General features: G+C 38.1%; 1 protein-coding gene across 1 annotated transcript in view; it reads left to right on the top strand.

Moving 5' to 3' along the window:
* Positions 1 to 13,701, top strand: part of LOC115413408 (ryanodine receptor 3) — a 126,853-nt gene that overhangs the window by 94,153 nt on the left and 18,999 nt on the right. Inside the window, exons 65-77 of the mRNA XM_030126223.1 lie at positions 8 to 68; positions 1,274 to 1,512; positions 3,061 to 3,142; positions 3,237 to 3,367; positions 5,215 to 5,538; positions 7,028 to 7,268; positions 7,368 to 7,455; positions 8,443 to 8,535; positions 9,231 to 9,245; positions 10,643 to 10,813; positions 11,323 to 11,382; positions 11,519 to 11,653; positions 12,760 to 12,872. Of these exons, the coding sequence (XP_029982083.1) occupies positions 8 to 68; positions 1,274 to 1,512; positions 3,061 to 3,142; positions 3,237 to 3,367; positions 5,215 to 5,538; positions 7,028 to 7,268; positions 7,368 to 7,455; positions 8,443 to 8,535; positions 9,231 to 9,245; positions 10,643 to 10,813; positions 11,323 to 11,382; positions 11,519 to 11,653; positions 12,760 to 12,872 (1,753 nt within the window). The remainder of the gene's footprint in view (positions 1 to 7; positions 69 to 1,273; positions 1,513 to 3,060; positions 3,143 to 3,236; positions 3,368 to 5,214; positions 5,539 to 7,027; positions 7,269 to 7,367; positions 7,456 to 8,442; positions 8,536 to 9,230; positions 9,246 to 10,642; positions 10,814 to 11,322; positions 11,383 to 11,518; positions 11,654 to 12,759; positions 12,873 to 13,701) is intronic.

Below are 13,701 nucleotides of genomic sequence, written 5' to 3'. Positions count from 1 at the left end.
CTTGTAGGGAGCGACTCCACCACCATGGTGAGCTGTCTGCATATCCTGGCACACACCTTGGACACCAGGTGGGCACCACTTTGTCAGCACTCAGAACTCACAAACAGCCTGGCAGCCTTGAGTCTACTCCTTGAAATAAAAACCAGCAAATGGAAAATCTTTTTATTTATTTATTTATTTGCACATACAGTATAAAAATACATGTACATGTCCCTCTTGATAGAGAGAAGGGTACGAAAATGTGCAGGTGAGGTTGGAAACTCAAAAGGCTTATAGAATGACCTCACCTTGACTTAGTTGTACTTTAAACAAAATAAAAGAATGTCATTTGCATACCTTCCATGAAGTAGAGGGATAAATAAAAATGGCATAAAAGTAAAAGAAATGATGGTTATATATCTATAAACATCATTTCTTTCAATGACATAATGAGTAAAAAGAAATGAATAATAATATAATGCAATCAAGTCGATTATAAATGTGAACATTTTCACTAAAGGTAGTAATGATGCATTTAAACACTAATGGCTTGAGAAGCCGTTTACAGTTGATTGTAAAACTGTGATTTACAATTTAATCACTTTAGGATTCTGAAGTGGGCCGTATTGCTGAGGGGTGTTTTCTTTTAGTTTGTGCTCCAGTATCTTATAGGAGTCACTGACATTAACAAAGCATCCTCTGGCATTTAAATAAGTAAAACAAATTTTATGCAGTACATGTTGCCCAAGGCATGTAGTGTACTTGAAATAAATTATACTGTTTGTTAATGCAGCTCACACATAATGAGATGGTGTATTATTGTGTCTTATTTGTGCTGAAGAGCTATAGCTGATCTCCACAGACTCTGCCTTTCATTTCTCCTTCAAACACATCACACACATCAAGGCTTACCAATGGGTAATTCATTTAGCTGTGTTACAAACTGAAAACGGACAGGCTAATCATATTAATGCATTGTGCTGTTTCAGTGTGTCACATAGTGTGTCTACAACTCCAACATGAGCAAACTCACCTTGGATTTGAATATCCACCTAATTCATTAAATGAATCATTTATGTTTCAGAGTAAGGTCAGTCAGGTTGGTACTTACGTTTCATATTTCACAACTAAAACCTTCACAGGCTGCGAGAATGAAGTAATTGCATATTTGAGCGTGTCCTACTGTGGGTAAACAGTGCTGTCCTTTGCATACCAGTGGTTTATTATAGCCCTGCCCTTGTGTATCTCCTTATTAGGCTTCCGTCATTTATCACCCCCTCTTTCACTCCAACAGGACGGTGATGAAGTCTGGCTCAGAGCTGGTGAGGGTGGGGCTGAGGACATTCTTTGAGAACGCTGCAGAGGACCTGGAGAAGACGTTTGAGAACCTGAAACTGGGGAAGTTCACTCACTCTCGCTCCCAGATGAAAGGCGTGTCACAGAATATCAACTATACCACTGTAGCGCTGCTTCCCATCTTAACTGCTCTGTTTGAACACATCACTCAGCATCACTTTGGAGTCGACCTGCTCTGTGAGTCTTGACAGCTAAGGGATGATCAAACAAGTGTGAGAAGCTGTTGAAAAACTGGAGCCAAGTACCATTTTATTGTAATACAGTGTCTTTTTTTACACCCTGACACCATGAAACACAGTATTTGACTGTCATCCCTAAATATCTCTATATCCTCCTGAGACCCAGCCTGGGGCGCTGATAAGGGGGTGTTAAACATGACAAATTCATGGGGCCCAGCATTTATGGGGGGCACATAGCACAGTGGAGGGGGTCCAGTGGATACAGGCTAGAAGTTGTGAAAATTTCATGTAAGATCCGCTGTATAAGAGAGGAATAGAAGTCAGGAGTCGGACGCTGAAAGCATGTTAAGTTTCAGTTTCATTTTCACGCTAGCCTATGTGACATTATGTATGGACCGCACCCCTACATACACACCCCCTCACCCCACCCCTGCTCCGACAGATCGACAAGATACGGAAGTTTATGAAAGGGCCCACAACATTTACCTTTCATGGAGCTCACAATTGGTAGCAGCGCCCCTGGACCCAGCAATACATTATTGTCCTCTGTAGGGGACATAAGTTTTACAGTTTTACTTAAAAAATGCTGTTCATTGCAAAGGACATTCCATTAAAAATAAATTAATTAATTAATAAACAAGAAAAGCACTCGGAGAGCGCAGACCTCCGCCAAGACAGATCTGCCCCCCCCTCGATCACCACCAAAATTTAATCAGTTGTTCCTTGTGCAAGTATCAACATTTCCTGTAAATTTCATGAAAATCCGTCCATGACTTTTTGAGTTATCTTGCTAACAAACAAACAACAAACAAAAAAACACACAAGCATGCAAACACACAAAGCAAAGTGATCACAATACCTCCTGGCAGAGGTAATAAATAAAAAATAATGTAAAAAATATGTCTGAAAAAAACTGTTGCATTATGCAGTTTCCAATCAAGACAATTGTTTAATGTAAAAAAGCTAAAATTTTCACTTGGGTCTCAGGAGGATATGGCAGTAACTGGGGACATAATGCTTAATACTGTAAGATCAGGTATAATTTAAAGCTTCAGAATGCAGAAATCAGGGGAAAATCTGAAAATACCATGCATCTTCTCTGTCTTAAGCATAGACTGCATATGAAGATAGTTCTTGTAACACTAGCTCATGCTACTATGAAAAAATCATGTCCAGTTGTCAACGTTAGGAGCTGTCATATTGCTTCTGTGACAATCCACAAAGTTTCCACAGTAGTGACATGTCTGATTGATTCTTGACAGTGATCGGTCATTATAACTGTTTTCACACCCCTCAGAAAACACCTCAGATTGGCTGAAATCTTCAATCAGAGGCTGAATGTTTTAAAGCCTGGAAATAGAGCCAAGTGGATTGAATTGAATTAAATTATGCTGATAGGTTGTTATGAAAAGTATGCCCAATGACGGCCAAAAAATACTGCATAGTGAAACTTTAGTGAGTATGTATCCCTCTGTATCCAGTGCCTTTTAATATATCATACACAATTTAGATTATTCTTCTGAATTTCTTTTTTTTTTCCCTCCAGTGGATGATGTCCAAGTGTCCTGCTACCGAATCCTCACCAGCCTCTATGCTCTGGGTACTGGGAAAAACATCTATGTAGAAAGGTATGAGGGAATCAAAGGCTTAGTAAGAAAAATGTGCAAGAAAAGTGACATTCATTGCAGTCCTCACCCACTCTCACCCCTTCTGTCCCCTCAGACAGCTGCCAGCCCTTGGCCAGTGCCTGGCCACCCTGGCTGGGGCCATGCCGGTGGCGTTCCTCGAGCCCATGCTCAACATGTACAACCCCTGCTCTGTCTTCAATACCAAGAGTGCCAGAGACCGAGCTAGTGAGTTTATGTGGAACTGATACCATCTTTAGAAATAAAACACACTCAGAGGATATACACAATTACCTTCTCCTCATGCTTACATAATTTACCTGAAGTTATATAAACATGTGCAGTGACAACATGTTTAAATTTGAGTCTTTTTTGTGAATGTTGGTGATAGGTATAAAATATGCCAAACTTCCTAAAAATTCTTTTTATGGCTGAAAATTCCTCAGCACACCACTTTCTGTATTAAAATTATGTTAATACTTCCCACTTTAATGCAGATGTAACCTTATGGGATTATACTCCACCATGAAGTTTTGCATAAAAATCAGGTGTGGGGCTCACATGGTCTTTAGAAGGACTCATATTTTTTTCTATTGGGAACTGAAGCCATCAAATTACCATATTCTGAACCACTAGATATATTTGAAAACTAAACAAAAACGGACTTAGTTAGATACAGTGTGTTATGTTAAAAAAAAAAAAGTCATATATTCATACAAGCCAGCTGGATGACCCTGGTGTCTATAGAACTACTATAATTGTATGGTTTGAAGAGCACTTTAGGGCTTCAGGTCCCTGTGGGAAAGAACTGTATGACAGCTGGGTAAAGTGGTAAAAATATTCTAAATATAGTATACACTTAAAGTGATATTGATTTTTTTGGGGTGGTAAAGCAGTATAAATGCTTTCAGTGACTCATACATAGGTGTCCTGTGAGTCTCTGTCCCCTGAACCACTCCTGTCACACACATCCACACCTGCCCTTTCAGTCCCTCCTCACCTCCGCCCACACCCTTTCTTTTCTTTTTCAAAATCATGCGGTATTTGAGTATAAGTATTTAGTATTTTCATTTTGTGCTGCTTGGTACATCCACTCCACCACATCTCAGGGGCAAATATTGCACTTGTTACTGTACATTTATTTGTCAGTTTCAGTTACTAGTAGCATTTAAGAGGATTATTTTATATAAACATAAAATATATATATATATATATAAAATGAATAACTAAATAAATGAATAAATAATAACGCAATAAGAAGTGTTAAGTTGTGTCACATCAAAGGTACTTCTGAGTAGAATAAAACAAAATAAAATAGAATAGAATAAAACAAAATAAAGTAGAATAGAATAGAATAGGCACTTCATTGTCATTCAAAAACATACACCAGCTAGTGTACATTTAGAACATAATGTCAGTGCATTTACTCACCATTGGACTCACCTTATAAAAATATGGCATAAGTGGTAAAATCTAAAAAATAAAGTATGTAAAAATACATCTGCATGCACAGGGCAAAATCAAAAACTGACAATATATACAACAAAACTTTACAACTGGTTATGACAATAATAAAATATTGCACATGTGATATTATAATGCCCTTTTATATGTTATCTAATGAAAAAGTTCAGAAGGTGCATTGTATGAATGTGGGGAAAAGAAGGGGGCTGTCCAGGTAAAATCTGGCTGTTCTGGTCCTGATACTGTGGAACCTCTTCCCAGGGGGCAGCAGGGAGAACAGTCCAGGTGAGTAGAGTCTCTAATATAATGAGTAGTTAACTGTTCCATTAATAATGATTTTTTCACTAAATGTCTCACGATTCCATTTCAATAAAAAGTCAAAATATCCAACATCTCAACAAAAATCCAAAATCAGTGTCAAGGTCGAAAAGTGGTAAACAGATTGACAGAACTCGTATTTTCTGGTGTTTATAAAACTGGATGTAAAAACAAATGAGCTCCACCTCCAGCAGCTCCAACAGTAGCATGCTGCTTTTGCATAAATAAAGTACCTTAATGCTTCCACCGCTGCTGGTTGTAATCACATGTACGTCCCCTATGGTTGTTTTTAGTCCTTGGAATTCCAGACTCAGTTGAGAATGTGTGCCCTGGGATGCCACGGCTGGACGGTCTAATGAAGGACATCAATGACATGGCGGAGTCAGGAGCGCGGTACACAGAGATGCCACATGTGATTGAGGTGGTCCTACCAATGCTGTGCAACTATCTGTCTTACTGGTGGGAACGGGGGCCTGAGAACCAGCCAGCCAGCGGCGGGAGCATCTGCTGCACCACCGTTACCTCAGAGCATCTCAGCCTGATTCTGGGCAACATCCTGAAGATCCTGAACAACAACCTGGGCATTGACGAAGCCTCATGGATGAAGAGAATTGCAGGTGGGTGGAGACTCCTATTGCAGCTCAATACTGTACTGCATGATAAGAGTGAAGAGCACTGGAGAAACACATGCATCCACTTCTGGAAACATCAGATTGCATCAGTTAGCTCTTAAATTACTTACCCCTAATGTCAGGCTCATTACTGTTTGTATCCACTGTAGGAAAAAGATAATGTAATTTTTAGATTAGATCAGACTGTAGTGATCCCTCAGGTAGTTCAGAGGAGGAGTTTTTGTTTTTATTTTACAAAATAAATGCAGTGTGTGTCCTATATCACATGAACAGGCCACTCTACAGGGTGGGGAAGCAAAATTTACAATATTTTGAGGCAGGGATTGAAAGACAGTGTATGACCAATTAGTTTATTGAAAGTCATGAGAATTTATTTGCCACAAGAAAATTTACATAATAGAAAATGTTTTTATTCTATGTGTCCTCCTCCTTTCTCAATAACTGCCTTCACACGCTTCCTGAAACTTGTGCAAGTGTTCCTCAAATATTCGGGTGACAACTTCTCCCATTCTTCTTTAATAGTATCTTCCAGACTTTCTCATAATAGTTTTGCTCATAGTCGTTCTCTTCTTTACATTATAAACAGTCTTTATGGACACTCCAACTATTTTTGAAATCTCCTTTGGTGTGACGAGTGCATTCAGCAAATCACACACTCTTTGACGTTTGCTTTCCTGATTACTAATATGGGCAAAAGTTTCTGAAAAGGTATGGATAATAGTGTTAGGTATGATTATGACATCAATATATGTTTGGTTTCAAAACAATTGACGTAGTGCCTGCTGAGAAAAAACAACTAAATGTTCATTGTAAATTTTGTTTCCCCACCCTGTATAGCGCCGTGTGTATGGGGTGATTGATTCATCTGCCTGTTTGATTGTTTTAATGATAGATCAATTAATTGTTTATCTTGACTTGTGAAAAAGGTAACTTGTATTGTAGTACATCACACAGCCCTGCAAACTATGATACAAATACAGCAAAATAGATTTGTTTAATAATCAGCAGAAGTAATGCTTTGTTGAAATAGCAACTGATGATTTAAGTGTCAACAGAGCTACTACTGTTCATGCTACAGTAGTTTAAGTAGTTGTGATACAAAAACGCTGTTATGCACCGAATAATACAAAGAAAATAAGTTCATATTAAATTTAGATTTTGATCAATCTTTTTTTTTTTATATCAATATATAGAGAAAATCTGACTTTGTGCACATCTTTCATTTGTATATCCTTGCTCGCCATAACTTTTTCTTATTACTGTTGGCTCATGTAGTCCCTTCATGGCACAAAAATGTAAGCAGTTTGCCTTGGTTGACAGATTCCATCTTTGTCTTGATGTCATTCTAGAGGTTGTAAATTGATTCAGTGAATATTCTCTTAACTTTTCCTGAGTTGTACAAATTTAGAAGTATGTCAAACAATTGCAACACAGTGACTTTTATTTTTTATCGTTTCTCCTTGATTTTCTGCAGTATATGTGCAGCCCATCATCAGTAAAGCACGTGCAGACCTGCTGAAGAGTCACTTCCTGCCCACACTAGAGAAGTTAAAGAAGAAGACAGTGAAGGTGGTGGCTGAGGAGGAGCTGCTCAAGGCAGACTGTAAAGGAGATACTCAGGAGGCTGAGCTGCTCATTCTGGATGAGTTTGCGGTTCTTTGTAGGGATCTATACGCATTTTACCCTATGCTCATCCGCTACGTGGATAACAACAGGTTAGCTCACTGAGCAGTGGATGCTGAATTAAATAACTAAATAGATGAAGATGGTTCAGATGTTAGTATGAACGTGTACTTCATACTCTTCTCCTGCAGGTCCAGGTGGCTGAAAGAACCAGATGCTGACTCCAACGAGCTTTTCAGAATGGTAGCAGAGATATTCATTCTTTGGTGCAAGTCACATGTAAGTTATCTAAACTTATACACTTCCAAAAAAAAATACATATATATACAGCTCTGGAAAAAACATAAGACCACTGCAAAATTATCACTTTCTCTGGTTTTACCATTTATAGGTATGTGTTTGAGTAAAATTAACATTTTTGTTTTATTCTCTAAACTACCAACAACATTCCTCCCAAATTTCAAATAAAAATTGTTATTTAGAGCATGTATTTGCAGAACACGACACATGGTCAAAATAGCAAAAAAAAATGCAGGTGTTTTCAGACCTCAAACAATTCAAATAAGTTCATACTGATTTCTAAACAACACAATGCTAATGTTGTAACTTGGTAAAAGTTCAGACATCAGTATTTGGTCGAATAACCCTGGTTTTCAATGACAGCTTTTTTACGTGTCTTGGCTCTCCTCCATTGCTGTTGGATGACTTTATGCAGCTCCTGGCAGAGAAATTCAAGAAGCTCAGCAATGTTCCATGGCTTATGACCAACCATCTTCCTCCAGAAGTTTTCAAAGTGGGTTCAGGTCTGGAGATTGGGCTGGCCATGACAGGGTCTTCATCTGGTGGTCCGTCATCCACACCTTTATTGACCTAGCTCAGGCCAGGAGCATTGTCCTGATAGAAAAAACAGTCCTCAGAGTCTGGGAACATTGTCAGAGCAGAAGTCCAGTAGTTTTCAGTAGTTATTTTTGGATTCCAATTACTTTTGTGGCACTAATAGCACTGGTTTTGCCTATTATAAGAAGATAGTGATGGCCACAGTAGAGGTTTTTATATTTCTCCTTCTTAAATAAGACATGGGTCAGGTGTTTATTCAGTAGAATAAGGTGTACTTGTGTTAGAATTCAACAGACACAGTTATGGAATGGCTGTAATACATGCAGACAAGTTGATTTCAGAGGAAATTGCAGTGGTCTCTTAATTTTTTCCAGAGCTGTGTATCATACCAGCAACGTAAAATGATGATCTTTATGTCTTTTTCTTCAGAATTTCAAAAGAGAAGAGCAGAACTTTGTGGTCCAGAATGAAATCAACAATCTTTCCTTTTTAACTGGAGATAATAAAACCAAAATGTCTAAGGTAGGTGGGTTTTTAATCTGCTGAGTAGCTCTCACAATTGTGCCTTTTAACTTTGTAGTTTTCTAACTTTATTATCGGCAGAGGATTCACACTCTTTTTAGTCATACTTATGATGGCACACTGACACATAGTGCCATGGATTTATATTTGTAAGTACATGTGTGTTTGTGCAGATTCTGTATGAGAAAGGTGAAAAGAACATAAATTACTTGCGAGGTCACTTGTTTACGCATGAGCTAACATTTACTCTGCCATGTTAACGCAATATATTTTGCGTACATGTGCTACTATAGTATATTAACCAGTAAAATGCATCACATAAGTTCTGAGCTACTTGTAAACACACCCAAATATGTGTGCAAAAACCCCAAAAATCTTCATGAACTGATTAAAAAAAGTGGTCTTTGACTCACAAATGTGTGTGTAGATGCATTTAAGCACGCATGCAATAGACAAAAACTAACATCCATCCTATTCTCTCCTTATATTCCTCCATACTTTCAGCCCTGGTGAATATTACAGGGATTAATACGTTTTTGCTTTTTTTTTCTTGTCTGCCTGATTTAGTTGTTTAAAGGCAAACAAATGGTTTTCGCTGCAGTCCACGTCCATGTCAGGACTGTCTGCCTCCCATTAACTGCCCTCTCATCCTTTTCTTCTATCTGTCTCTCTCTGTCTGTCTCTATCTCAAACAGTCCTTTAAGGAAAAGGTAGAGTGATGCAGTGCATGAGCTGTTTACTTGCCAGCTTATTGGCTTGTATGCTGCAGTCGCCGAGCAGAAAAGCCAATAGCTTGTGCCGCTGTGCTGTTTAGTCTGTAGTGTAGTTATATACTGTATATTATGCCATTTGATTATTTGTGCCCTTTGCTCCATTCATCACAGTGTGTGACATAGTAACTTCAGTCATTCCTCATTGCCTTGTGGGCGTAACACGTTTCATCTTAAGTAATGGAGTCGAGCCCTTTGGTTGAAAATCATGTGATCATATGTCACTGGTGTGTTTGCAGTTGATGGATTGTGGTACCCTGGTGTGTTAGATACCTCAAGCTGTTTACATTATGTCGCAGTTGATGTGTGGTAAGGCTGTGTGTGTATGGGTGTCTCTGTTTGTGTATTAATGTGTCCGTTCACTGAGTCAGCGACTTCAGCCTGGCTCAGTTCTGCTGATCGGTACCATCTTGGGGTTCGACCAGATTCTGTCCGTTAGTTTTACTTTTCAGCTCAGTAATAAGATTTCTAAATGCTTCAATGCCTCAGATGTAGTTTGGTCGCTGATTTTGCCATAGCTACACAATAAATGCCTCAGTTGCCTCTGGCTTTTGTTCAAATACATTATGAGTGTATCCACTGTGAAATGAGATCCAGTAAAAAAAAAAAAACAGTTGATGCAAAGTTTAAATGTTTAAAGGAGCAGGTACTTTAGTTCAACATTAATCTAAACAAAAGGGGAAATGTCATTTTACCGAACATATACAGCATCAACTCCAAAAACAAGTTGGGACACTGTGGAAAATGTTCATCAACTGAATGCATTTATTTACCATTCTCATAAACTGATATTTTTTCAGTTATACCTGTTGCACACAGAGATTTCTCCTGAATCTTTGAGACTTTTGATTGGACTTTATACTGTAGATGACGTATTTAATCGCTTCTCACACTTTGGAACATTATTTTGAAATTGTTCCATAGTTTGTAGACATAGTGTTTCTCAAATTGGTGAAGCTTTTTGTCCAACTTTGCTTCTGTGACACAAATGAACAAAATTTGAAAAAACGTCAAATGCAAAATCTTCTGTTTCTGTTTAGTACCACGTAGTTTTCTTACTTTTTTTCACCCCTATCCCAGCTTTTTTGAAATATGTTGCTGCCATCAGATTAAAAATGATCTTTTTTCTTAAAATGCTAGGTCTTCTTAGTTCTGTTCTGTAAAAAATATGAGTGAATGAGATTTGCAAATTTTTGCATTCTGTTTTTTATTTACATTTTACACAATGTCCCAACTTTTTTTTTTTTTTTTTTTTTGTGGAATTTGGGTTGTATATTTCCTGTGTTTTTCTTTAGCATTGTCTGTTGGCTTTATGTTAATATGATGATTTTCTTTAGTCTGGAGGACAAGACCAAGAGAGAAAGCACAAGAAGAGGCGTGGAGAGTTCTACTCTATTCAGACCTCACTCATCGTAGCTGCTCTGAAGAAGATGCTGCCTATTGGTCTCAACATGTGCACCCCAGGAGACCAGGAGCTCATCTCTCTAGCAAAGACTCGTTACCTCCTGGTAGGAAAAGTTTTGTCTGATTATGATCATTCTAAACAAGATTCTTTCAGCCAGAAGTTATACACTCACAGAAAAAATTATTAGACCATCAAAAGTCATCAAAAACAACGGTTATGCAATCAAGTGCTAACTCCTGTGTGTATTATGTGACTAAAACAGACACAAAAGAAAACATGGAATGCCTAAAAGTATTGTTTTTGACAGTGCAATGCCATAGCGATTGATGTAAGAACTGAAGTGATTTTGGTTATTATCAAGAAAACCATGGAAAATGGCTAGATATCAGCTCTGAAATTAAACTACTATGAGTTATTTTTGTTGTTATCATTATATTTGTCCAAACAAATGTACCTTTAGTTGTACCAGGCAATAAAATGAACAAGAAATTAAAGAAAACAAAGGGTGGTCTAATAATTTTTTCCGTGACAGTATATAGAACTCTCAAACTATTTCAAGCTGGCCCAAAGTACGAATTATAAGGACTTGTTTTCTCTTTTGTTTCTCAACAGAGAGACACAGATGATGAGGTCAAAGATCATATTCATCAGAATCTACACCTTCGAGTAAAGGTGAACAAAAATGTGTTTGTTCTTAAGGAGTTGTTTTTTGTTTTGTTTTTTTCTTGTTTTTTTTTTTTTAGTAACTGTGCTATATACTGCAGCTCTGTATTATACGTATTTGACTGTATTTATTTGTAATGCACAGTCCGAGGACCCAGCGGTGAGGTGGCAGCTAAATCTCTACAAGGATATAATAATGAGGAGTGAGGGGCCTCCGGATCCTGAGAGGGTGGTGGACCGTATCCAGAGGATTTCTGCTGCTGTTTTTAACCTGGAGCAGGTCTGGTTGACATTTAAACATCTGCAAACATAACTTAGTCTATTATCTGGTATTAATATTGGTGTTTCTTGAACAATGCAGTGACAGAAAAGGTTGGTTTAAGGTGCTAAATTGTTTAACCTTTTAACAACGACAATCTCTCCGGTGCTGCATTTTGCACTTTACAGCATTCAAATTATTGTAACACCTGACTGTTTGTACCACAAAATTCAAACTGCATCGGAAAACTGAGATCCTGAGGTTTCTGATACTACAACATGGCAGCAATGTGGGAATATATTACAATTAGAAAGGAACTGTTTAGGGACTTCCACACGGGCTAAAAAACGCCAAAAATATGAAGCCATAATATGGATACTGAATGTTTAAAACCAAAAAGCATGTTTGAGCAGATGTAAAATAGTTGAAAATGTATTTCTGCAATCTCATAAGGTTTCATTATGGACCTTTACAGTTGTTTCTGATAATAAATATGCTAAAAACTTCAAGTCCGTTTTTTTTCTTTTTTACTAAAACACACTGTTTTAAATATTTATTATTTCTAATTCTAATAATTAATGCCCAGATTTTGATAGTTATGGTCTTTCTGAAAACAAAGGTGCAAACGAATTGGCAAAAAAGACATTTTCTGACTCTTATTGCAAATAAAACATAAAAACACCTAGGCAGCCTGTTATAATGGCAGTCTTAAAAGGGTTAAGGTACAAATAAGCTCTATAACACTAAGATGAAAGCCCAAAACCATGTAACCAACTGTATTCTGATATAAAAACCACATCATATCTTTCTTTTGCTGTTTTTTTTAAAACAGTGTTCAGCCCGGCCACAAAAACCTAACATAAAATCACAGGGTGCATTGATTCTTGACAGCAAAATTGCTCTGACAACCTCATTATGTTGTGACTCTCCGTTTACTTAGTCACAGACAGGTTTATGATGAGCCACCAAATTACAGCTAGAGGAGAAAAGGAAGCTGTGTGACTGATGAAAATGTCACTTGTCAGTCCATAGCATCTATTTTTTTCATGTGTTTCTGGTGTAGGATGCTATCACAGGGCACTGATTATTTGTGCATTCCTGACACTGACTCTTTTTCCTCCCATTAGGTGGAGCAGCCACTCAGGTCCAAAAAATGCGTGTGGCAGAAGTTGCTATCCAAGCAGAGGAAGCGAGCAGTTGTTGCGTGTTTCCGCATGGCTCCACTTTATAATCTGCCCAGGTATTATTCTACACTGTCGCATCATTAGTATTTCCGCTTCTCCTGTATTTCTTATGATCATGCTGCCAACAGCTTCATATTCACAGATCCAAGATGGCACACACATTAACACACAACTCCCTGTAGTGCCTCTAGCAGATGGGAAATAGCATCACAAGTGCTTTAGCGTCACCTCCATGTTTTCTGGCTAAATACCACCACATTCGCTCTTCTTGTCTCTGACTCATTTCTTCCTACTTGGGTTCTGACCCTGCATTAATACACAGCCTCCCTCTCGCAGCTTGTAGGACAAATGTCTAGCCTGCAGCTGTTATCAAGGAATAGAAAAAAAGGGACACTAGCAATTTCATGCCCTGCTGCTCTGTAACTCAATCACAGGAAGTCAGGCAGAGAGCTACAGTAGGGAGGAAAACAATTATGATGCCCAACCTGGGGGGTGGCCATCTTCAATATGTGCTCAAACGTTGCTGCCTGCTTGCCTGACAGTATGACTCATTTATTCAAAGCTGTTGACAGTGAAATATGACACGGCATAATTTATAATTATTAGACAGTATTTACAGCAGCGGTAGTTGATAGTTTTTGTTTGGAGTCATGGATTTCAGTTTGAGGGATGGGTGTGAAGCATGTGGATAATGTCTTCTCTCCTCAAGTTTAACACATGCAGATGTCGTTGTTTCTCTTTTATCTCTGTATCTTTGTTCTGTCTGCTGCACTGTCACATTGTATTGTACCTCGTTTTTCTCAGGCACAAAAATAATAATTACTTCCTGAAAGCCTACCGACATATTTGGCTGGAGATAATGCATGAGAACACAGACTATGACAG

The sequence above is a fragment of the Sphaeramia orbicularis genome, chromosome 22 (genome assembly GCF_902148855.1).
Source record: "Sphaeramia orbicularis chromosome 22, fSphaOr1.1, whole genome shotgun sequence".
NCBI classification, from domain to species: Eukaryota; Metazoa; Chordata; class Actinopteri; order Kurtiformes; family Apogonidae; genus Sphaeramia; species Sphaeramia orbicularis.
Note: the sequence above shows the minus strand (reverse complement) of the source record. Positions and strands in the feature narration are given on the sequence as shown.